General features: G+C 40.5%; 1 protein-coding gene across 1 annotated transcript in view; it reads left to right on the forward strand.

Moving 5' to 3' along the window:
• The window catches only part of ablim3 (actin binding LIM protein family, member 3), a 106,856-nt gene that overhangs the window by 24,043 nt on the left and 59,345 nt on the right, over positions 1-23,468 (forward strand). Inside the window, exon 3 of the mRNA XM_066649198.1 lies at positions 19,409-19,592. Coding sequence (XP_066505295.1) covers positions 19,409-19,592 — 184 coding nt within the window. The remainder of the gene's footprint in view (positions 1-19,408; positions 19,593-23,468) is intronic.

Below are 23,468 nucleotides of genomic sequence, written 5' to 3' on the forward strand. Positions count from 1 at the left end.
TCTTTTAACTGTGGTCTGAAGTTCTCTGTGCTAGATGCAGAAGCATGGAAAAACCATTAAATCCTCATTTTGTGGTACATCTTTTCTATTCGACAATCTAAGTCAGAGTCAGTGGGTTACTGATGGTTGTTTCATGTGGTGTGTGGCGTCACAGTTGGTATATTTTTTGTTTCTTCCTTGTTCTTGTTTTCTGTTAACAGTAAGAAAGACAAAAACACCATAACGTAACAAATAGAGTTGCTTTATTCATTGAACTGAAATGCTGTATTTGTCAAGCAGTTGGTTCTGCTCGTCTGACTCTGCGTGAGGAGACGTTAGCTTCAGGGCTGTATCAGTGTGTGAATATGTGACTGGGATTTAGAGAAAGACTTGCCATTTTCTCTCCTCCTCTGCTCCCCTTCTTATCCTATACTCATCTCTTTATTATGTTCCGCTACTTATTCGGTGTAGATGAAGGCACGGGATTAAAATGAATTCATTTTTCCAGGCATTAGTAGCTGAAAGGCTTGGGTATTAATCACAGTGATTAACCTCCCATTTAAGGCCATTTAAGAGCAGGTAATTAGAGTGTGTCAAGAAAGCATTGTAATTGGAATCTAAAAGGATAAGAAAATCAGGATGAGAAAATACTGTAATCAGTCTCTGTATGAAAGCAGAAAAATTGCAGACATTTGGAAAAATCATTTTGTAAAAGCATTCTCTCTTTGATCTATAATCACGTTTACTATTCAAGGTCTGTTTTACATATTACCAAAAGTTTGTGGACACCTTCTCGTCAAACATTTCTTCTGAAATGAATAATGTTCATAACGAGTTTCTCCCTTTTTGCTGCAGTAACATTCTTTCCTCTTTATTAAAGAATATACTGGAATATTGCTTTCAGCATTTGATTGCTTACTGATGTCGGAGGATTAGTTCTGGATCGCAAACACCACCCCGTCTCATCACAGAGGTATTGGATGGATCTCCATCACTCCAGATAACACAATGCCACTGCTTCACAGCTCATTGCAGCCCATATGCCCTTCTAGCCAACACTTTTCATTGAGCAATGTGACATTAGGCTCATGTGCAGCTGCTCCACAGTGTTCCGTTTAATTTCATGCTCTTCTATGGAGAGAATTCAATTACGTATGGAAAATTAAATGTCCACAACATATTAAAAAGGAATGTCCTCAAACTTTTGTATATATTGTGTTATACACGCTAGCATTAACGCAAATGGACAGTCTGATTTGCTTTTTTTTCTGCCCAAAAAGGACCCATCTTTACTTTTCCATGACTCATTTTGTGAGATAAAACAGGGCCCCCTGTGCTTTCCCCTAGTTTTTAAAAATGCGAAATGTTTTGCCACAGTTTTGCTTGATATGATTATTATTTTACTTCTAACCCATACTGTGTATAGTTTATACTTTGTAAATGAAAGCCTGCAATTTGCAGTTTTTTTTTTCCTACTGAAGACTGAAGACTGGAGCTGCGGTGGTTGTGGGCTATGTTCCGACGTGCTGTACGTATGACATAATGACCACATTTTCCTTCTGTGATTCTTAGTTTTGCCTCCGCTAATCAGAGCATCAAATCTTTCAGATGGCCCTATATATTAGACATTCCTTAAAATCTGAGGGATAGAGGGGTTTAAAGCCACTCAGCACTTCTGGGCTTTGTGTTCTCTGGAGTGACGGAGTTTCGTCCCGTTTGTAAGGGATGAGCTGGAGTGTTGTCTGTTATCCAGAACTAATCATCCGTCTTCAGCATTGTCATGGGGGAAACACTGGTCTGCCTGCGCTGTTAGATACAGCCCTGGAGGTAGAGGAACTTTGGGTAGCGTTTTAGAATAAGACTACACTTACAAAGGTTTATAAAGAGTTTAATCTGTTTATTAATGTTAATAATTAGGTGGTGAATGCATGCATGGCATGAATGGTGGTGAATGGCGCAGCAGGTAGTGTCGCAGTCACACAGCTCCAGGGACCTGGAGGTTGTGGGTTCGATTCCCGCTCCGGGTGACTATCTGTGAGGAGTTGGTGTGTTCTCCCTGTGTCTGCATGGGTTTCCTCCGGGTGACTGTCTGTGAGGAGTTGGTGTGTTCTCCCTGTGTCCGTGTGGGTTTCCTCCGGGTGACTGTCTGTGAGGAGTTGGTGTGTTCTCCCTGTGTCCATGTGGGTTTCCTCCGGGTGCTCCGGTTTCCTCCCACAGTCCAAAAACACACGTTTGTAGGTGGATTGGTGACTCCAAAGTGTCCGTAGTTATGTGTGTGTGTGTCTGTGTTGCCCTGTGAAGGAGTGGCGCCCCCTCAAGGGTGTATTCCCTGCCTTGCGCCCAATGATTCCAGGTAGACTCTGGACCCACCGTGACCCTGAATTGGAATCAACAATGTATTGAACAGATTTTTAACCATTTATAAGCCTTTATAAGCCTTATTTGAAAGTGGTATCGAACTCTAAAACATGAAACAGACTGCTCTTGTGAGGGAACCTCCAACCTGGAGGAACAAGATGACCTTGCCCTTAATTGAGGGGACACCTTGCACCTTTTGGAACATGTATGTACAGTTTGAAAGCCAACCATCAACTCCCCAGGGGTGGTATGTGAATTTCATTTGTCTGACACTGTGGGTCAATGCCAGTCTCTTCAATTGATTTCTAAAATCTAACGGAACTCTTGAAGCTATTTAGCATTACAGATGTACTCTAGAATCCTGGAGCAAACAAATCAAAAAAGAAAACGTTGCTTACCATACGGCAGGAAAATCACACAGTATGTGAATTCCAGCTCACAAACTATTAACCTACACACAATTGGTTGAATACTTCTGTAAGCCACAGCCTGGAATTGTGAGGCTAGACTGACCCTGTGTTTCCATTGAATACTCTGCAATTTTTAGTGACTCACTAAAGCCCACTGTTAACTGCTGCAGCAAGAATATGTCACATGTGTTTAATGTATGTGACACTCCATGAGATTCTGAACATAATCCTCTGTGGCAGACTATGTGGCATCAATTATATGCATGTGCTACTAATCAGAACACGCAATGTGTGGGCAAACCCCTCTCTCTGAGCACTGAGCATCATGATCTTAACTGCAGCTGTTTCAGAGCATCTCATTCCATTGTACATTTTCGTATATAGTTAATACATGCTGTGTGTACAGAATGAACATGTTCGCAAGCAGATGAATTAGGGGTGTCAAAGCTATTGGGTATATAGTGTACTGAAATATAGTGTACTGTGCACAAGGCAGGAACACACCCTGGAGGATGCGCCAGTCCTTTACAGGGCAACACACACCCATACGATTACAATTCATGTGAGTTTGAAATCAAAGCTGAAAAATCCCTTTTCCACAAGTTAACACATTTCCCTGGGGGCTTCCTTAAATGTCATGGCCAAGCTTTGGTTAAAATGCCACAAGGATCAAACACCACAACATCTCACCCCATCTTGCTGAGAATGACCGGTGTGTACTCCAGTTCCTTTAAGTGATAATGAGTGGCAGACAGATCACACAATCATTTTTCACTGGTTTACCTTGTGTCACGCCCTCGTCTCGTCGTGTCTGTTTTCCCCGGTCATGTGCTCTTTCTAAGCACATGGCTATGTTTTGTTTATGTTCTTGTCTCCGCCCTTGTCCTGCCTTTGTTCCGCCTCCTCGTCTGTGTCATCTGTTAACCCATCCTCCTCGTTATCTGTCCAGGTGTGTCTCATTTATGTCTTGTATTTAAGCCCTCTTGTCTCACGTCCTGATTGTCGAACATTACTCATTTCTCTGGTGTCTTCAGTCCTGTCGGTCATGTTATCTGTCTATCTTTGTAGTTTTCCCCGTCGTTGTTTTATTTCCTATTGTCATCGTTTCGCTTTGTTGTCCGTCTGTCCAGTTTACCCTGTTTATTTCGTAGTGTCTAGTTTAACCTGTTTACCTTCTGTTAAAAGTCTCTGTTTTGTTATTTTCAGTTAATAAACGTTTACTGTGTTTTAGCAAGTGCGTCCACCCTCAGTCAGTCCGCTTCGTGATCCTGACACCTTGGTTCACTTCCTTCTCCAGTCTTATTTTCACTGGTTCCTCATGGGTCTCTCATTTCTCCACTCTTGTTTTTTCTTAATTATCTGGTCATGTCTGTTTTACACAGTTTAACCCTGCCTTTGATGACATGAACATGGGGTGTGGAATATTCCTAATGGCCCTGCAGCCTACTTCTAATGAGATGCAGTACAGAATGGCTTTGTGGTCCCTAACTGAACAAAGCTATAGTCAGTATATAGACAGTCCTGCATATAAGGGTGGCAATGTTTAAAATAGGTCTAGACTACTAAATTACTGTTTCATAATGTGAAGAAGCATCAACATCCTCAATGAACCATGTTCATTTGAGTGACTGGTGAGGGCTGACGCTAAGTTGTATGGGAAGTTTACTATTTGAATGAAGGTTGTCTTTATTTACTTGCTCCATATTCCCTCAATATGACTTCAGCAGTTCTGACCCAATCCCTATCTTACAATGAGGTATTCTTTTAAATAAACTTCTATTTAAGGTTTTTAACATTTATATATAGAACAATTATAACATTCTCTAAAGGTACATATTCTGCGATGCTAGGTCTTGTTACCATTACAGCATTGTGTTATTGTTTATTACTGCTAAGTAGGAGGGCAGCACAGTGACGCAGCAGGTAGTGTTGCTGTCACACAGATCCAGGGACCTGGGGTTATGTGGTGTGTTCTCCCTTTGTCTGCGTGGGTTTCCTCCAGGTGACTGTCTGTGAGGAGTGTGGTGTGTTCTCTCTGTGTCTGTGTGGGTTTCCTCAGGGTGACTGTCTGTGAGGAGTGTGGTGTGTTCTCCCTGTGTCTGCGTGGGTTTCCTCCGGGTGACTGTCTGTGAGGAGTGTGGTGTGTTCTCTCAGTGTCTGCGTGGGTTTCCTCCGGGTGACTGTCTGTGAGGAGTGTGGTGTGTTCTCTCTGTGTCCGCGTGGGTTTCCTCCGAGTGACTGTCTGTGAGGAGTGTGGTGTGTTCTCCCTGTGTCTGTGTGAGTTTTCTCCGGGTGCTCCAGTTTCCTCACATGGTCTAAAGCACACGCTGGTAGGTGGATTGATGACCATAGATGTGAGTGTGTGAGTGAATGTGTGTGCGTGTGTCACCCTGTGAACGACTGGCGCCCCCTCCAGGGTGTGTTCCTGCCTTGTGCCCAGTGATTCCGGGTAGGCACTGGACCCACCGCGACCCTGAAATGGACAAGTGGTTACAGACAATGAATGAATGAAATGAATGCTAATAAGACCGGAAGTATTACCAACAAACTGAACATTTATATTTTTGTTTTTTCAGATTGGAAAGATGTAATACAATACTTTCTACATCTCTGCTCAAGAAAAGCTTAGGCATTTAATAAAAAGGAGCGACCCTGGTTGAAATATGGACAATGTTTCTCTATTTTATTCTGATTTGTCTGGCACTCTGGTGAAAGAGGCAGAGAGAAGGGGATGGGAGCTTCCAGTAGCTATGGCAACACATGGTTGTCCAATCATTAAGCCCATGCAATGGTTGCTGGGGAGACATTCTCCCACATATGAAGGACTAGGCAGAATGGCATCTATGTGTTAGACACAGAATTCCCTCAGTGTCTGCTGAGGTGGTGTTTGGGAGGGGAGTCTACTGTTTAATAGCCTTTCAAAACCTGTACCTTTCCTCTAGAATAATAAAAAAAAATCCTCAGGTGGTCTCAGCTTAGATGTGCAACCCAAAACAAAACAAAACGCCTTTAGCTGGTACAATACACAAGAAATCTGCTCATTCAGCACATTGTATACGCAGCTCCTGCTTCTCTGGAAAGGCTGTAGATTAAATGTGTGTATATTGCTGAGAGGATTCCTTGGCAGCCACATAAACACTTTCAAGATCAAGTTCTGATGTTGAATGATTAGATAAGTTCATATACACCACTCCAGAGAACACAGTCCAGTGCTGGGGGGCTTTATAATCAGTGTAGTCCATAGTGCAGTTTGACATTGAGCATGATGACCATAGGATCATGTGCAGCTGCTCCCGTGACATTTATTGTTTTGCTTTGAAGAAGATACAAGCTATCACAATTGGAGCAATTTCATGCAGCAGGGTGTACAAATGATATAGATGTGTATTAAAAAAATGTTAATGCAAGTATGTTCTCTGGTCCTGAGCAGGTTCATTATGGAACCAGTAAATTAAACAGTTAGCTGTCTATTTCATCTATGAATGAAACCTCAACCTCTTTTTATTTAACTTCCTCTAAATGCCTCATTTCTTTATTGTTGTATTCTTCTGTGACGTTCCGGTGGCCTCCACGCGAGAGCATCTGGAGGCTCAGTGGATGGCTGTGCAAGAGCTGGGGAGAGTAATTGCTTGGTTAGTTTGTCCTTTTTTCTGCTCCCCCTCCTGTCCCCCCAATCTTTTGGCTGGGTCTAAACGGCAAATTAATTACAGATGATGAGCAGCTCATTAGCCTCAGTATGTTGGGAGCAGAGTAGGTAGGAGCTGACAGATGTGAGCCCCAGGACCACTGCTGTGTCATGTCACTGACTTTTGTCGTATGTTGTTTTCCCTTCAAAAGCAAATGGCCTTGTCCATAGCTCGCGACCTGAGCAGTAGTTGACGGATGACGTGCTGACATCGGTTGTTATGTGTGTTGGATAACGTCCAAACGTGAAGCTCAAATTTCATTTAAATTACAATTGACCGTTGTTTCCTGTAGTTTCAGTGTATTCAAGTTGAAATAATAATCTTCTGGAGGCTGTCGAGTTCACTGTATGTCTATGTTTTCTTTTAAATTGAAGAATATGTTAATAAGTAGCATGTCCCACTTTTCCGCAGTAACAGCGTCTACTCTTCTGATACATTGCTGTAATGATTTGGTGGCATTTGCACATGCAAAAATGAGTGAAGTCAGATATTTAATACTGATTATTAGTTCGGGGGAACTAGTGTTCTCACAGCAAAACAAAGTCTCCTGTGTTTGTTTTCATTCAGAAGCTTCGCATATTTTAACAGTATGTTTGAATAAGAAACTAGCTTACCTTGTCTGTACGTTTTTATTCGCTGTTTGGATTTTCACAGAAACTCATATGGAACTCGAGATGTTTTATGAAAGTACATACACTTTCTGTATGTGTTTACTTTCATGCAGTCTCTTGAATTTGCCTAATTTCAGTCTTTGGAATCTAATAAAAAAATAAGTAAATATTACCCACCTATGGAGCAGAAAAAGAGCAAAATCTACATGTAGGAAGCCATGGCCTGCTAACCATAAGAGCCAGCAGGTCAATGACGGAAGGCCCCTGAGCAAAGCACCTAAACCTGAACTGCTTCCCGGGTGCTGTGGCCAGGGCTGCCCACCACTCCCATCATGTGTGCTCACTGCCCCCTACTGTTCACTAGTGTGTGTGTAAATGTGTGTTTCACTGCACGGATTGGTTAAATGCGGAGAAGAATATTCCTTTATGTGCAAGCATCGTCGCCAATAAAATGCTTCTTATTCTAATCTAATTGTAATTCTATTCTCTTTTAATGCTTTTCAACATTCTGAGCTTCTGAGGTTTCACCACCTTTCAAACACTTCCAGATGCCATTTCTTTTTGCCTCAGTCAGCGACGTACAGCAAAGAAGCCTGAGCCATTTTGGGCTGAGAGCCTTCATTTTTTTTCCCAATTTACTGAGCTAGGGCTGTGTATAAACACCTTTAAGTCAGTGCATGGCACTGAACAAGTGTTGTATGGTGGTTTATGGAATGTCCAAGGTGTGTTTCTTGCCACTCTACCAAATAACAGATGCCTTGTTGGCTACTGGCATGAATTGGCTGCCCTCACATAATCCGGGTGAATGCTGCACATTGGTGGTAGTTTTACATTACGTAAAAGCACTCTTCTTAAAAATAATAGCTCCAAATCAATGCAACTGACAGTAAGTAAATTAGGACTCATGGAATACTTAGGCTCGTGTGTAGCTGTTTCAGAGATTCCCATTCCAATTCATGCTTTTTCTAGGTGCTGCTTATAATAGGTGAATTCAATAATTGTAAGGTGTATTTACAAAACATATAGGGCAGACCACAGCAGGTTAATTAATCTGTCGGTGTAACAATGTACATGTCTAGTCTGCTGAAGCAGTACAAGGAGCTGGAGGCCATATAGCAGCATGAAAATAGAAGCTGGTATTTGGATCAGAGTGAGACCTGCTGAGTTACAGCATCTGGATTTGTGCAGACGAACAGAGAGGGGAAGAGATAGAGAGACAGACAGAGAGACAGACACCAGCATGTCCCTGTCAGCCCTGCCTCACTATTCCACAAAGAGTTCTGTAAATATAGGTGATAAAAAAGTAATTGTGTTACTTGCTGAGAGACAAAAAGAGATCTTAGGAAAAACATGTAAAGTAGAGGGGCAGTCACAAAGAAAGGGGAGATAGAGAGTGGGGCGGGCGGGCGAATGGGGTCTTTATGGTTCTTGGGGTACAGGGACGTTCTACAGAAGGGAATTTTAATTGCGTCTGTTGGCCGCTGATAAATATATAATCAGACTTACCCCCGCTGTTCGGTAATCAGTTCTGTTTTAATGACCCCAGTGCTGAGATTCAGCAGCCTCCACAGAGAGAGAGAGAGAGAGAGAGAGAGAGAGAGAGAGAGAGGCCACTGCGTGATTTCTGCACCTACATACGGTTCTAACCAGGTATGAGAATAAAAGAATAAAAAAAAATAGAATGCTCTGCAGCAGCTAAGCATGGCCAGAAATGATGATGCTTAGTGCCCGGCAAAAATAGTCTTGAGTGTGACAACATCTAGTATTCAGTTTCAATGAAACTGCTTTCTGTGTAGTGATATAGTTACATCCTGTGAATTTGGGATGTGTTGTGATCCAAAACTAATAATCCAATGTCAGTACTTGACTTCACTAAAAGCTCTTCTGGCAGAATGCAATCAAGTCCTTACCAAAATGCTCTAAAATCTAGTCTAAATACTTCTCAGAGTAGTAAAAGATGGTACTGTAGCAAATGGAGACAAACTAAGATGATTTAATTTTAGCTGTAGGTTATTTTCTGTGTGATGAAGATGGTTTTTGTTTTTAATTCTGAGAGACTACATTTTCCTATAGCCTCAACCGGCATATGTAGAGTACATTTTAACAACACTAACTAATCTGCACTAACCAGTAGAAACACCCACAGTATGACCATTAAAAACATCTGTTACAGAAGTGGTGGAGAAATTAAGTACACTGTCCTCACAGACAGTCACCCGGAGGAAACCCACGCAGACACAGGGAGAACACACCACACTCCTCACAGACAGTCACCCGGAGGAAACCCACGCAGACACAGAGAGAACATACCACACTCCTCACAGACAGTAACCCGGAGGAAACCCACGCAGACACAGAGAGAACATACCACACTCCTCACAGACAGTCACCCGGAGTGGGACTTGAACCCACAACCTCCAGGTCCCTGGAGCTGTGTGGCTGCACACTACCTGCTGCAAATATTGCCTTAGTTTAAGATGATTTAGCTTTATTTATTGATTTATTCATATACTTTTTTTTCCAGTGTAGTGTGCCATATTGTCATGCTGCTATAGATTATGGAATACATGATGTATATCACTTAAAGGAAATGTTCATTCCTTTTTCAGGGCTTGTTCAATGACTTTGACAAACCTACAAATAACCAATCGTATACCTCAGGCTTTTGTATGGGACCCTGTCTCTAGGGCAACTGTGGAAGGTTCAGGATTCCTATGGCAACTGTGAAAGCGGTCGTCCCCCTTTCAGCCAATGGACAGCTTCTCAGAAATGCTACTGTCAACAGAGCAACACTTTTAATAATTACAGCCTCAGTGCCTTTAAAACTCTGAATGATATGTTTCCAACCCTTTCACTTTACATGGAAAGTGCATTAAACCCCCAAATGTGAAATCATTTTCTTTTCCACTTCTGTTCTTACCAGGAGTTGATAAAAATGCTGAGGCTAAAGCTATGGATGTTTGTTTTTATTTACCAAATGCTTTCAGACCTGTTGCCACCTATGCCTATATCACATAATGGGCAGTTTAGTTAGTCAGGCATATTAGTCAGGCTGACACTACTGATCCTGTATGGGACTGCTGTACTTATGCCATAGCATTGGATAGTATAAACATATTTGAGCTTAATGGATTTGAGCCTATGCTTTTAACAAGGGGACCCTATCTTCAGCCCTGAGTTGAAAAGCAAATCAGTAAACCTTAGTGCTTAACCAAAATGAAAATCCAATTTTGGCCAAACCCTAAATTCATGGCGGTAAAAAAAAAGTAGAAAGCTAACTAAAATATATTTATTAAAAATATTACATTGTTTAGACTATCTACCATGGTATTTAGCATGCAGTACATTATGCTCAACAACAGAATGGTGGATAAGTAATTCTAATTACTTTTTAGCTGTACCTTGCACTAAGGCACTATTTTAAATAAGAACTGTAATTATAAATCTATTTGTTCCTTCCACATAGCGACACATTTTCAATGCTTCTCTGAGCCATTGATGAAACTGTTTGAACATTAACAAGCTTAGGACAGTGACCAAAACAAACAGAAATCAGTACCTCTCGTTTTATATGCCTCATTTGACCAAAATCTGAAAGGGCCATTTTGACCATTTACAGCTGAATTAGTTTGGAAACAAAAAAGTACTCTGCATTCCTGATAAATGTGGCTCATTCTGCAAGAAAAGAGTCACTCTTTAAGGCGTTTAATTAGCTGTACATTCAATATTTAACTTGCATTATACTTCCATTCTGACTGTCTATATTGTTCATATCAAGCCCCGGGAAAGACAGGCATCAAGATATTTTGATTCATTTCAAGGCATCTTGATGCTCAAATCCATGACCTTCTCTCAATCGTGATAACTCTAGCTTGTTGACTTTAATTCTTGGTCCAGAGACAGTGGCATTTCTAGCTTTCTCTACTGAGCCTTCCATTCTACAAAATCCCTGCTTTTGCTGCATAACAAAGACATATTTAGGACCATTTGCTCTTGGTAAGTTCATACTCCAGCTTTTGAACTAATATTCTCTGCCCTTTTAGAAACAATCCAAAGGGACTCATGACTGAGTCATGCTCCTTTGAAGCAATCTTTCTGGTGATGACTGTGGAGAAACTCGAGAGTTTCATAATCTTTATCCATTGTGTGAGGCTCAGTGCTGCCCTGTGGTGAAGGAGGAAAGATCGTGAGTGGACCACGTCACATGACCCATCCACACTGAAGGGGCGAGAGTGAATTTTTCTTGTCTTTCCCTCTTAGCCTTTTTTTATTCTATGTCTGTCCTATAAGCCGCCTGCAGCTCAGAATCTGAGACACAGCTCAGCCTCTCTCACAGAGTGGAGAATATTTGTGAGCTCTGAATGGAGCTGGGAGATGTACTAGTCAGTATAACACCCACTCCTCACTTCATATTCAACTTATAGGCAATGTCTATGATGGTGGGGAAATGTTGTTCTCTTGTTTGTTTACATTCAGAAGCTCCATGGTTTTTAAGGTGGAAGTTTAAGTTGTCTGTAAGTTTTGATTCACTGTTTGAATTACCACAGAAATTAACTTGTTACTCGAGTTGTTTAGTTTTATAGCACTTTCGTTCTGTGTTTACTTTCATGCAGTTTGTGTTCTCATCTCGGTTCATGTTTTTCAACATTTGGAGGTATATTCATTGTGTAAAACCTTCAGATGCCTTTTCTTTCTGTGAGAAGAGAGAGAAGGCCTAGCATAATGGACAGAGACCCTTAGGTTTTTATCCATTTACTGACTGTCAAGAACGAGGAGGGCGGACTGACGGAGGTGGACGCACACGCTAAAACACAGCGAACTTTATTTATGAAAGAATAACAAAACAGAGAGATTACGATAACAAGACAATTAAACAAACTAAACTAGGACACAGAGTTAAATAGACAAAACCTAAACACGGAGTACTGAACAGACTAAATCTAAACACGGAGTGCTAAACAGACTAAACATAAACATGGAGTGCTAAACAGTGCTAAAGGGACAGAGACTAGAGAGCTAACAAACTAACAGGACAGAGAGCTAAACAGACTGAAGAGGAATACAGAAAAACTAGAGATATGGACAGACAGACTAGAGGGTTAAACAACATGACTAGGAAGTAAAACAACAACATGACACGATAGAGACAGACAGACCGGACTGAGTGAAAATAGAAGCAAAACAAGACTGGAATTGGAACGAAACAATACAATGGAAGCAACAAAACTGTGAATTGGAACGAAAACGAATGACCGACAAGAGGAAGTGAAACAAGGAGACTTAAATACTTAACACAGACAAGACACACCTGAAACAGATAACAAGGGTAATAAGACACGGACGAGGAGGAGGAACAAAGGCGGGACATGGGCGGAGACAAGGACAACAACAAACAGAGCCACGTGCTAAGAGAGCACATGGCGGGGAAAACAGACATGACAGGACGAGGGCGTGACACTGACACTGGGGCTTTGTAAACACAGACCAGTTTTGAGTATGCAAACTGGAGAGCTAGCAAGTGTTGAGGAAGCATTCACAGAATTTAATTCATTCGTTCATTATCTGTAACCGCCTACCTGGAATCATTGGGATTCACAAAATTATATATATATATATCCATCCATCCATTATCTGTAACCGCTTATCCAATTTAGGGTCGCGGGGGGTCCAGAGCCTACCTGGAGTCATTGGGCGCAAGGCGGGAATTATATATATATATGTATATATATATATATATATATATATATTTTTTTTTTTTTTTTTTTTTTTTTTCTTTCTAATGACTAAAATACACCTCAAAAATGTTTAACTCAAATCAATTATCTTAGTTTTTAATGCTCAGAATTGTTAAAAGAGCATTATAGTTAATGATACATGCACTTGTGCCTCTGTTATTGGATCAAGTTTATGATCTGTTTGTTGCTCATTCTGTAAATTCTTTTAGTAGTTTATCTAGATTCTTGCCAGGCCATTACTTAAAATCAGGATGTATTCTTGATGACTTCCCTGGTCGCATGAAAGTTTAGACAATAAAATAATAATAATTTTCACACCTGTGTACAATTTTGTTTAGTTTATCAACTTATAGCCCCTTGTTTTTGAATTGTGGTGGGAAGCTAAAGCACCCAGAGGAAACTCACACAGGCGTGAAGAGAACACATCCACTTCCGCAGAGACAGTGAGCTGTGGTAAGGATCGAAACAAAGATTCCTGGACCTTGCTGCTGTGTAATAGCGGCACGAACTGCAGTGTCACATGCTGCTTTTTCATATTATCTCTTTATTAAAAATGTTATAACTGTTGTTATTCTCCACAACCTGTAGTGTATAAGTAGATTAATTTGGCCTTCATGCCATATATAAAGTGGAGTGGTATATTCATATAAGTGGTTGACAAATAAGAAGCGTTCTTCACACATTTTAGACCATTGGTTTGGATTTAAATGGCCAAAGGTAGATGATTACAGGAATGTTGTGGTGGCAGGTAGATAGAGAGTGGGTTGGGTCATTTGTGAAGCTGTATTGGATTGGCATAGTATACTTTAGATCATATCCTGTGTGAGATTACATTTAGATAAACTGGATGTTTAGGTGTTAATGAAGATTTCATTAGTTGTTTGTCAGAGATTTTGCATGTTGTTTTATTTAGATAGTGACTGGCTCTTTTGAGGGTTATAAAAGTTTAAGAACAAAGTCACCTGTTTGAAGAGGTACAGTATTTTTACAAATTACTTAGTAGAAAATACAAAATTTGAACAATGAAAATCCCATATGAAAATGTAAAATAATAATAATAAAAAATGTATTCAACAGCTAATATTTGTAAATACACCATTGTTAACAATATAAACACAATCAGTGTCACTGGGTAAAATAATTATTTTTGAACAAGCCAAATATAACGTAGAGTGGTTTGGACTATATCTGATGGAATTTCCCCATTGCCTAGACCTTGTTCTAAGGTAAAATGTTGCGTTTTCTATGGAGGCAGGACAGCAATGCTGAGCAAACTAATCTCAGCTGAGACAGCACGAAATGTAGAGTCTTGCTGTTTTCACAGTTTTTCAACTGTTATCTGACAGATGCAGCAATACACTCTGCTGTTGTGTTACTGAAATAATGCAATATTATTTCCCAGCAAGTCAGTCTGAATTTGCTGTAAATTATTGCTAGGATTCTGGTCAATCTTTATTTGATGGAAGCTGAAAATAAAAAAAAAAAAAGGAAAATTTTGGCAGATCTGAAATGTCCCTCAGATTGTGCTGATAATAAATAGATGATAGACAGACTTTGTATAAATAATCATGTGTTTGGAAATCACACATTATGTAACATTCCACTAATCATGTTTACTATAAACACATTATTATACAAGCTCTTGATACAGATTTATGATTAATAAATGGTTATTTTTCATCCTACTTGAAAGCATTTCTCTCTATCACTCTCTCTCTTTCCCTCTCTCTAGGAACCAATATATATTTCAATTTCAATAAGCTTTATTGGCATGACCATATTTAGATACAGTATTGCCAAGCCATTAATACAACAATACTGATTAATAAATAAATAAATAAATAAATAAATAAATAAATAAATAAATAAATAAATAAAAGTAATAATAATAATACACACCGCGACCCTGAACTGTATAAGGGCTACAGAATGTTTTATCTGGGGCGGCACGGTGGCGCAGGAGGTTGTGGGTTCGATTCCTGCTCCGGGTGACTGTCTGTGAGGAGTGTGGAGTGTTCTCTCTGTGTCTGCATTGGTTTCCTCCAGGTGACTGTCTGTGAGGAGTGTGGTGTGTTCTCTCTGTGTCTGCATCGGTTTCCTCCGGGTGACTGTCTGTGAGGAGTGTGGTGTGTTCTCCCTGTGTCTGCGTGGGTTTCCTCCGGGTGACTGTCTGAGGAGTGTGGAGTGTTCTCCCAGTGTCTGCATTGGTTTCCTCCGGGTGACTGTCTGTGAGGAGTGTGGTGTGTTCTCTCTGTGTCTGCATCGGTTTCCTCCGGGTGACTGTCTGTGAGGAGTGTGGTGTGTTCTCCCTGTGTCTGCGTGGGTTTCCTCCGGGTGACTGTCTGTGAGGAGTGTAGTGTGTTCTCCTTGTGTCTGCGTGGGTTTCCTCTGGGTGACTGTCTGTGAGGAGTGTGGTGTGTTCTCCCTGTGTCTGCGTGGGTTTCCTCCGGGTGCTCCGGTTTCCTCCCACAGTCCAAAAACACATGTTGTGTAGGTGGATTGGTGACTCAAAAGTGTCCGTAGGTGTGAGTGTGTGTTGTCCTGTGTAGGACTGGCGCCCCCTCCAGGGTGCATTCCCGCCTTGCGCCCAATGATTCCAGGTAGGCTCTGGACCCACCGTGACCCTGAACTGGATAAGCGGTTACAGATAATGGATGGATGAATGTTTTATCTGATGAGAGTGTATGCAGTTTTTCTTGAAACATGAATTGTCAGTGGACAAAGATACTTTTTTTTGTTAAAATCTAAAGTCCTAGATCAATCAAAAATGTCAAAAAAAAGTTGAATAATTTACAATATTGTTCCCTCTCATTGTTGTCCATCTCATAACGAGGAATATTAGATATGATGGATAGATTTGTGATATAATTGTTTGCAGTGTGTGATTATTATGCCTGCTCCTTGCTCTTTTATTGGCTTGCATTGGATAATTTTTCTCACCAGTCTTTTTACATGAGCACTGGTTCAATCCTCTGTAATGAAAATGCACATCACTTTATCATTTCACATTCTCTAATCATTTGATGCTTGCGTTTACTCTCCCAATTCTCATGGGTATATGTTATTGTTGCTCATAAAAACGCAGCATTGATCTTTTATTACGCTGTAAAATCAGCAGTCCCAGTTTTAGTAGAAACCCGTCTGGACTGAATTAGTCTCAGTGAAACGGCAGTTGTGTTGCCTGCCAATAAAAACCTCATTGAATCTGAAGAGACTGGATGACAAGCAGACACTAGAATGTTGATGCTGTATTCGATTCATTAGCTTCAGCTTTATTTCTGACATGACATCCAATTCTGTCAACTTTGTGATATTTCCATGTGCTTAGTCACACTCCATTTCATTCTGACATAAATGCTGCCTTAAACTGCAATTAATACTGGGAATACAACAATCGATGATCTGCGTTTACTGATTCTGATACACTATATAGCCAAACAATTGTGAACACTTGCTCAACCAACATTTTATTCAGAATCAACGTGGCTTTAGATGATGGAACATTTCTTTAAGTACGGAATAGCATTCAGCCACAGGAGGCACTGATGTCCCTTTCCACCACTCCAGCTCATCTCAAAGGTATTGGATAGAGCTCAAAATCTCTCCTAAGAACAGAGTCCCACTGTTCCACACACCAGTTTGGGAGGCGTTTATACCCCTCTAGCCCATGCTCTGCATTAAACATTGTGATAGACTGTGATTGGTTGCAGCTGCTCCAAACCACCCCATTCGGTGGGATATGGCAATTTCCTATTGATATTAGTAAGAACCCATATCTACAAAAACCCACCCTTAACTGCATAAATGAATGACCATTATGTAAATATGTGACAGAAACAATTAATATATTTAGATAAAAATTTGAATTTGGTCGTAAATTGGTTAATGCCTGTTTCTGTCTAAATTAAATTTGCAAGACTATATAAACAAAAAGGATATTCATTCTGATTGTCCCACTTGGTTTTATAATAATTAAACATTGGGAACACTTTAATCTACTTTTATATTCTATGATTGCTTTTATTAGCTTTAATGGGCTGTTTAGCTTTACAGGTGCAGCCCACACAAGGCTGCGGCACTATCTTCATTTACAGCATCTTAGTCAACACCAAAATGCATTACAAGTAGAGGTGGCTTTGAATTAATGATTTACAGTGACACATTTTGCAAAAGGCAATCATGGCCAATTCTCCAGGCCAATAATAGCTGGAATGATGGATGACAGTGTGGAGGGAGGCAGAGAGAGAGAGAGAGAGAGAGAGAGAGAGAGAGAGAGAGAGAGGGAGGGAGAGAGAGAGAGAGAGAGAGAGAGAGAGAGAGAGAGACGGAGCGAGAGAGTGAGAGAGCGAGAGAGAGAGAGAGAGAGAGAGAGAGAGAGAAATATAATGACATTAGACCAAGAGGGAGAACTGCTGCAATGAATGTAGGATTTATAAACTGTGATCACCCATGCAATAAAATGGTGCTCATTTTAGAGCTGTTCCATATGAGGCATGAGACAGGATTTTTTTTATCTCTTTTTTATCTCTCTCTCTGTGTATATATATATATATATAGAGAGAGAGAGAGAGAGAGTGAGAGAGTTAACTGAATTGTGGGCTAGGGGGTATAAAGCACCCTGGTATTGAGCTGTGTGTTCTTAGGAGAGCTGGAGCTCCCTCCAAGTCTCAGCTTTGAAATGATTTGGAGTGGCATTTGTCATTGAGACCACATCCGTACCTAACCTCATTAATGCTTTTTCTGGCTAAAAGCCATCATTTCCTCACAGCAATGTCATGAATGATGAATATGTGTGGTCAGTGCAGATTATGCAATCACAGCACTTCTCTGTTTGGTCTTTTTTTTTCATTCATGAGTATCAGCACTGTGCTGAGTCACAGTCCTCCAGAATTAGCTGGCACACTGGAAAGTAAGGCTTTTTGTGTATATATGTGTGTATGTGTGTGTGTGTGTGTGTGTGTGTGTGTGTGTGTGAGTGCTTGTATAGAGTCAAATTTATTGGCCAAGTATGTTTACATGCATAAGGAATTTGTTTCTGGCTGTTGGTGCCTCTCCAGTTTTTAAGGAGTGTACGCTGTACATATAATTTACAGAAATGATACAAAACACAGACAATGTACAAATATCTAAAATATAGGTCCGAAAACGTACACATTTTTACATACAATGTACACTAAACAAACAAACCAGACTAGTTGCAAATAGGTGTTGTATGTGTAAAAGTATCTTGGTGTCATAGTATGTTGTTTTTATCATAATCTTCTGTCTCAAAAAATTAGTAAAATAATAAATAATAATAACAATAACAATAATAACAATGTTTCATCATTTCAACACCTTAGCTTCCCTTTATATTTGGTGGCTATTTCATGACGAATGGACAAACAGAGAGGATCCACAATTACTTTTCATTAAATGACACTACACAATTACATTGAAAGTTATAATGAAAATGCACCATTTTGCAGATACGAGTAACAGTTTGATGTATAAGTATTTCTCATCCCCAAGGTTGCACTTGGGCAATTTCTTGGCAGTTTAGAGCTGCCACAGATATTGATCTTTGAATCCCAGCTGAGCCATGTCCTGCCAATAGAATGGCTTTGCTCTTGTTAGGAGAGCGTCCATCTTTCCCTTCACTATTTGTTGACTTCATGCCTCTGCATTCTAGCAACTCGTGTTCTCCTGGGCACACTCAGTATTGTTTGTTTAGCTGATAGTTTTGAGCTGAAAATTTATCGCAGACACGATCGAGTAAAGGGCTTCATTACCTCCTGGTGAATAAGTGCACTGTGTTGTTTCATTTTTGCTCAGATGAATTTTCCAGCGATTACATTCGCATCAGCACAAATTGACACATCTGCACTTCTCAGCCTTGCTGGTAATGAACGCTCCACCATGTGTGAAAAACCTTGTTTATGTTTTGCTTGTAATTTAAACCGGATGATGCTCAGTCTGGTCGACATCACAGAGAAATCTAATCACCCTCAGAGCGCAAAAGTGAGAGAGAGAGAGAGAGAGAGAGAGAGAGAGAGAGAGAGAGAGAGAGAGAGAGAGAGAGAGATGGAAGCGACCTTGGTAAAGTCTAATTGGTTCAGTGAGTTTACTGTTTATGATCTGTATGGAAGAACTCCATTTGACCCGAGGGCAAATGGTTTTAAATAACAGACCATGATTAGCCTCCAGCAGATGGGGTTTACACTACTGCTGTACAACCAGATCACTTTATTAAAATTTGACTTTACATATATTCAACATCATTATTTCATAATGTGCATTTGTCTCCAGTTGTAGGACAGCGAAATTCTTTTCATAATTTGGCCCAAAGTAGTCATGATCTGATTGAAATGGGAACTTTCAGCTTTAATTCAATGCATTTAGCAAAAACATTGTATTCACTGTTTAAGAATTACAGGAACTACATCTCTGTCTAAACCAGTTTTGAACTTGAACTTTGAACTTCTACAAGAGTATTTGTTTTAAAGCAACAGTAGATATACAAATTTTAGTGTACGACATATATTGTGTGACGTATCTATGCGGTCATGTCTGAATCATTCAGGTGAGAAATAGACAATGCTAGGCACAGGCCCATATATTAATCCTCACTCTCCCTCCCTTTTCTGCAGTGTGTGGCTGTGATCTGGCTCGTTCTGGGTTCTTCCAGAAGAGTGGAGAGTACATCTGTACAGCAGATTATCAAAGACTTTACGGCACAAAATGTGACAGCTGCGGGGACTTCATCACAGGGGAAGTCGTGTCAGCACTTGGACGGGCGTACCACCCCAAGTGCTTCGTCTGCAGCGTCTGCAGGTCAGGAATTGACCTTCATTCCACTGAGACAGAACATTCAATAAGAACCACAGGCTGTTTATCATATTACAGATTAAACAAATTTAATAGGAGAAAAATACTGGAGTGGACATACACGTGGCCAAAGTTTCTTCTCAATTGAAAGGTATTAATAGATAATTTATAACAGATAATTAATAGATAATAGAATATATTTTATAGACTATTAGATTGCATTCATCCACAAGCGCTTTAATGAGGTTAGGTACTGATGTTGGGTAATTAGTCCTGATTCCCAAACACCCATCCAACTCAAATAAAAGGTATTTAATGGAGCTCCATCTAGGCCTAGCTTCACAGTGCTTTAAACAGTGAGGACGCTGAGCGCCCACAGAGTTCAATAGCGAAGCAGCGAAGTGCAGCGAAACGAGACGAGTCATTGAATAAATGCTGGGCTTTGTCCCGCCCATCGGACGCCTCTGGGGGTCTATGGGGCAGTGGGCTGGCCTCGGCTGGCCCGGACGCTCAGCTTCTGCATGATGATAGGATGATCTGTCTGAGGCTGAATCCCTTTTTGATTGACAGTGAAATGAGCGAATCAGCGATCCTTTGGTGTAAAGATCCGTGGGAGCATTCAATTTTAATTCTGTTCTGAGTTGAACCGGAGACTTTCTTAATCCTCTTAGCGGCATTTTCTTTGTTAAATACAACTAGCGACAAATGGAGCTTCTATTTCTGGTGGGTTTTTTGTAGCTGCTTGTGTTTGGAGACTGACTTCTATCACTCTTTCTGACTTCTATCTCAGTTTCTGTCCAGCGGGTGCTACCGAGCCCCTCCACCATCACAAAGCACGCACAGACGGACACACTTCACATGGGCCAAGGCCGTTGCAGCCTAGCTCTGCTGGCCATTGAGAGGACACTAGTCAAGTCCCTGGAAAAGACGCCTTGTTGGTACGACAGGGTCACAGATCATTTTCTTAAAAAGGAACGGAGGGTAGAATTTACGTATAAATAAACCGACACATTTTATGATGTAGGCCGAAATTGAGCTTCCTCTCCTTGAAAGACCAGCATCCGCCACTGATTAACACATAATATTTCTCTGAGTAATAGAAGCTCTTCTCCTGTTCTTATTACACAGATTTTCTTTGTAGCATTTAAAGTGCTCTGACTGTCATTCCATGGGCTCTAATTTAAGCTGTAAACTGTATTTATCACAGATATATATTAGATCAGAAATATGAGCACACTGAGCCCTTTTTAATATTCTGTATATTTCACCAATTAGCTCTGTCAGATGCCAGACATCAGCATTCACTGAATGTGTTTTTATTCACATGTTCCATGAGAAGCAGAGAATGCAAACTTCTAAAACTAGTCTTCGGAGCTATAGAAGAATATATAAGACAGCCCAGTTTTATATCTCAGAGCCGATGAATTCCAGAATGATGCCTGACACTCATTAGAAGACCTCTGAAGCTTTCGAATGCATTGTTAATGCCTCATATCTTCCCCTAGATCAAATAGTTTTGTCAGAATATAAAAAGCAAAACATGCGAACAGAAGGGATTTTTTTTTTTGATGTTCTGCTTGGTTTGAGGTTAAAAGGGTTTTGTCCTCTATGAATTTTCCCAATGGAATATTTTGGCATTTGATGGAGCATGTCTAGAGAACAACGAAGAAAAGGCAAAGCCTTGCTCTCCATGCAGTTTTTCTGGTGCTCCTTTCCTTGTAGAAGTAGGGCAGAGTATTACTGTAGGAATTACTTTCACTTTTTTCTTTTTTTTAAGCTTTTTATTCTCTCTTCCACTGTCAGGGGGTATTTCCACATGTCCACAACTCCCTCTCTCACAATCCCTCTCTCACTCACACACACAGAATCACACACACCGAATCACACACACCGTTTGGCTGTTTGGCCTACAGTTTGTAGACATCGGTTCATCCAGCATTGCATTTGAAATGAAGGCTATCAGAAGATTGTTCCCTCCTTTGCTGCAGTAAAAGCGTCTTCTATTTTGAGAAGGTTTTACTTACTTTGAGAGTTTAGGATACGGCTTTGAGGATTTGATGGCATTCACCCATGAGAGCATTAGGAGAGTGATAAGCTCTTGATCACAAACACTGCAACTCATTCTATAGTTATTGGAAACATACATTTAGACGTAGAGTGTATGTTACAAAGTGATTTTTTTATTTAGTTTTGTTCCATGAAGCCAACATCAGAAACCAAATTTGGAAGAAGGTTACTAACTTGGTAATTAGATTTTTTTCATTGATTTACCTGACTTTGCTTGAAACTGTGCATGCTGGACATAGCCTCCTGTGCAGTTTCTCCTGAGTGTCCCATGTCATTTCACGCTTTTCTATGGAGATAATGCACACGGTGTGCACAACAACACAGGAGTATACAGGGAGAGCTAAGGGAGACAAATATAGGAAGAGACAGAGACTGAAACTCTTAGAGAAGAGTGAATGAATACAGGCTTCGTCTCTCCGAGTCTCAGTCAAACTGACAGGAGAAGAGCAAGGAGAGCGCTCGTCTGTTCCATTACCTTCTGCCAAACACCGCAGCGCCATTACTCAAATCGGACTGCATCTTGCAAAATGGCAATTTCCTTTGAGATGAGGGAAACAGACCTAATCTAACGGTATATTTAGATACATTGATAGCGTCTGCTCTTCATATGCAAAGCCAATTTCCAAGTCCTCTTTTTTTTGTCTGATTCACTTTGCAGATAACCTTGAGTCTCTCTCTCTCTCACTCTCTCTCTCTCTCTCTCTCTCTCTCTCTCTCTCTCTCTCTCTATTTCTTTCTCTCTCTCATGCTCTCTCTCTCTCTTTCTCTCTCACTCTCTCTCTATTTCTTTCTCTCTCTCTCATGCTCTCTCTTTCTCTCTCATGCTCTCTTTATCTTTCTCTCTTTCTCTCTCTCTCTCTCTCTCTCTCTCTCTCTCTCTCTCTCTCTCTTATGCCCTCTCTCTTTCTCTCTCTCTCTCTCTCTCTCTCTCTCTCTCTCTCTCTTATGCCCTCTCTCTCTTTCTCTCTCTCCTTTCTCTCTCATATATTTCACATGAACACTCTTTTTATTGTTTTTTTTGTTTTCAGAAATGTTACAAACATGAATTCTCCTCCCAGGGCCCTGGCAGGTTTTGGACCAGTTAATATGGGCCTATTATTTTCCAGTTGTAGCTACAGTGTAAAGCCTTCAGCCCAGTTCTGCAGGAAATTAGTTCCACTAAATAACTTCTCCCCCTCTCTCTGCTTCCTCCCATTAGAAAACAGGGAGAAATTAGCATTTGATGAATGTACACAAGGAGAGGAAAATCCATTCGCCAAGAGGGGGCCGGGATTGCTTTACAGAAGCCGTTGCCACTGAGCACTAAAGGCTCAATGTAGCCTACAAAAAACTCTTATCAGCCTGGCCATGCAGCAAACAGCAGCGGGACGGCGAGCTAGAGCTAAGCTATAAGCTCTAAACTACGAGGACCTAAACAGAACTGCTGCTTGAGAAACTATTTTCCAGGCCAAGTATGATATTTTGACAGGGCTATACATTGTAGTGCTTTTCAAATGCCGCAGCTATTGATTTAATGTGGATAATATCGCTGCCAGAACAAAATGAATAAGGTTCTTTAAAAAACTTAATTTGAAGTTATTTTGGAGAAATGTTGACCCATTGAAAAAAGGCAGGTGGATTTTTAAGTTTGGAATATGGAAATACAGTTGTTTTGTTTGCAAATCCAAAAGCACATCTTGTTTAGACATTACAAGACATCATGTCAAGATATTATTTGATGTATGTGATCATGAAAGACTGAAACAGCATGGCATTGTTGAACGGTTTAAGTGGCATCCTCTATTAAATATGGATAGAGTACATTTTTAAAGTGAA

The sequence above is a fragment of the Hoplias malabaricus genome, chromosome 17 (genome assembly GCF_029633855.1).
Source record: "Hoplias malabaricus isolate fHopMal1 chromosome 17, fHopMal1.hap1, whole genome shotgun sequence".
Lineage (NCBI taxonomy): Eukaryota > Metazoa > Chordata > Actinopteri > Characiformes > Erythrinidae > Hoplias > Hoplias malabaricus.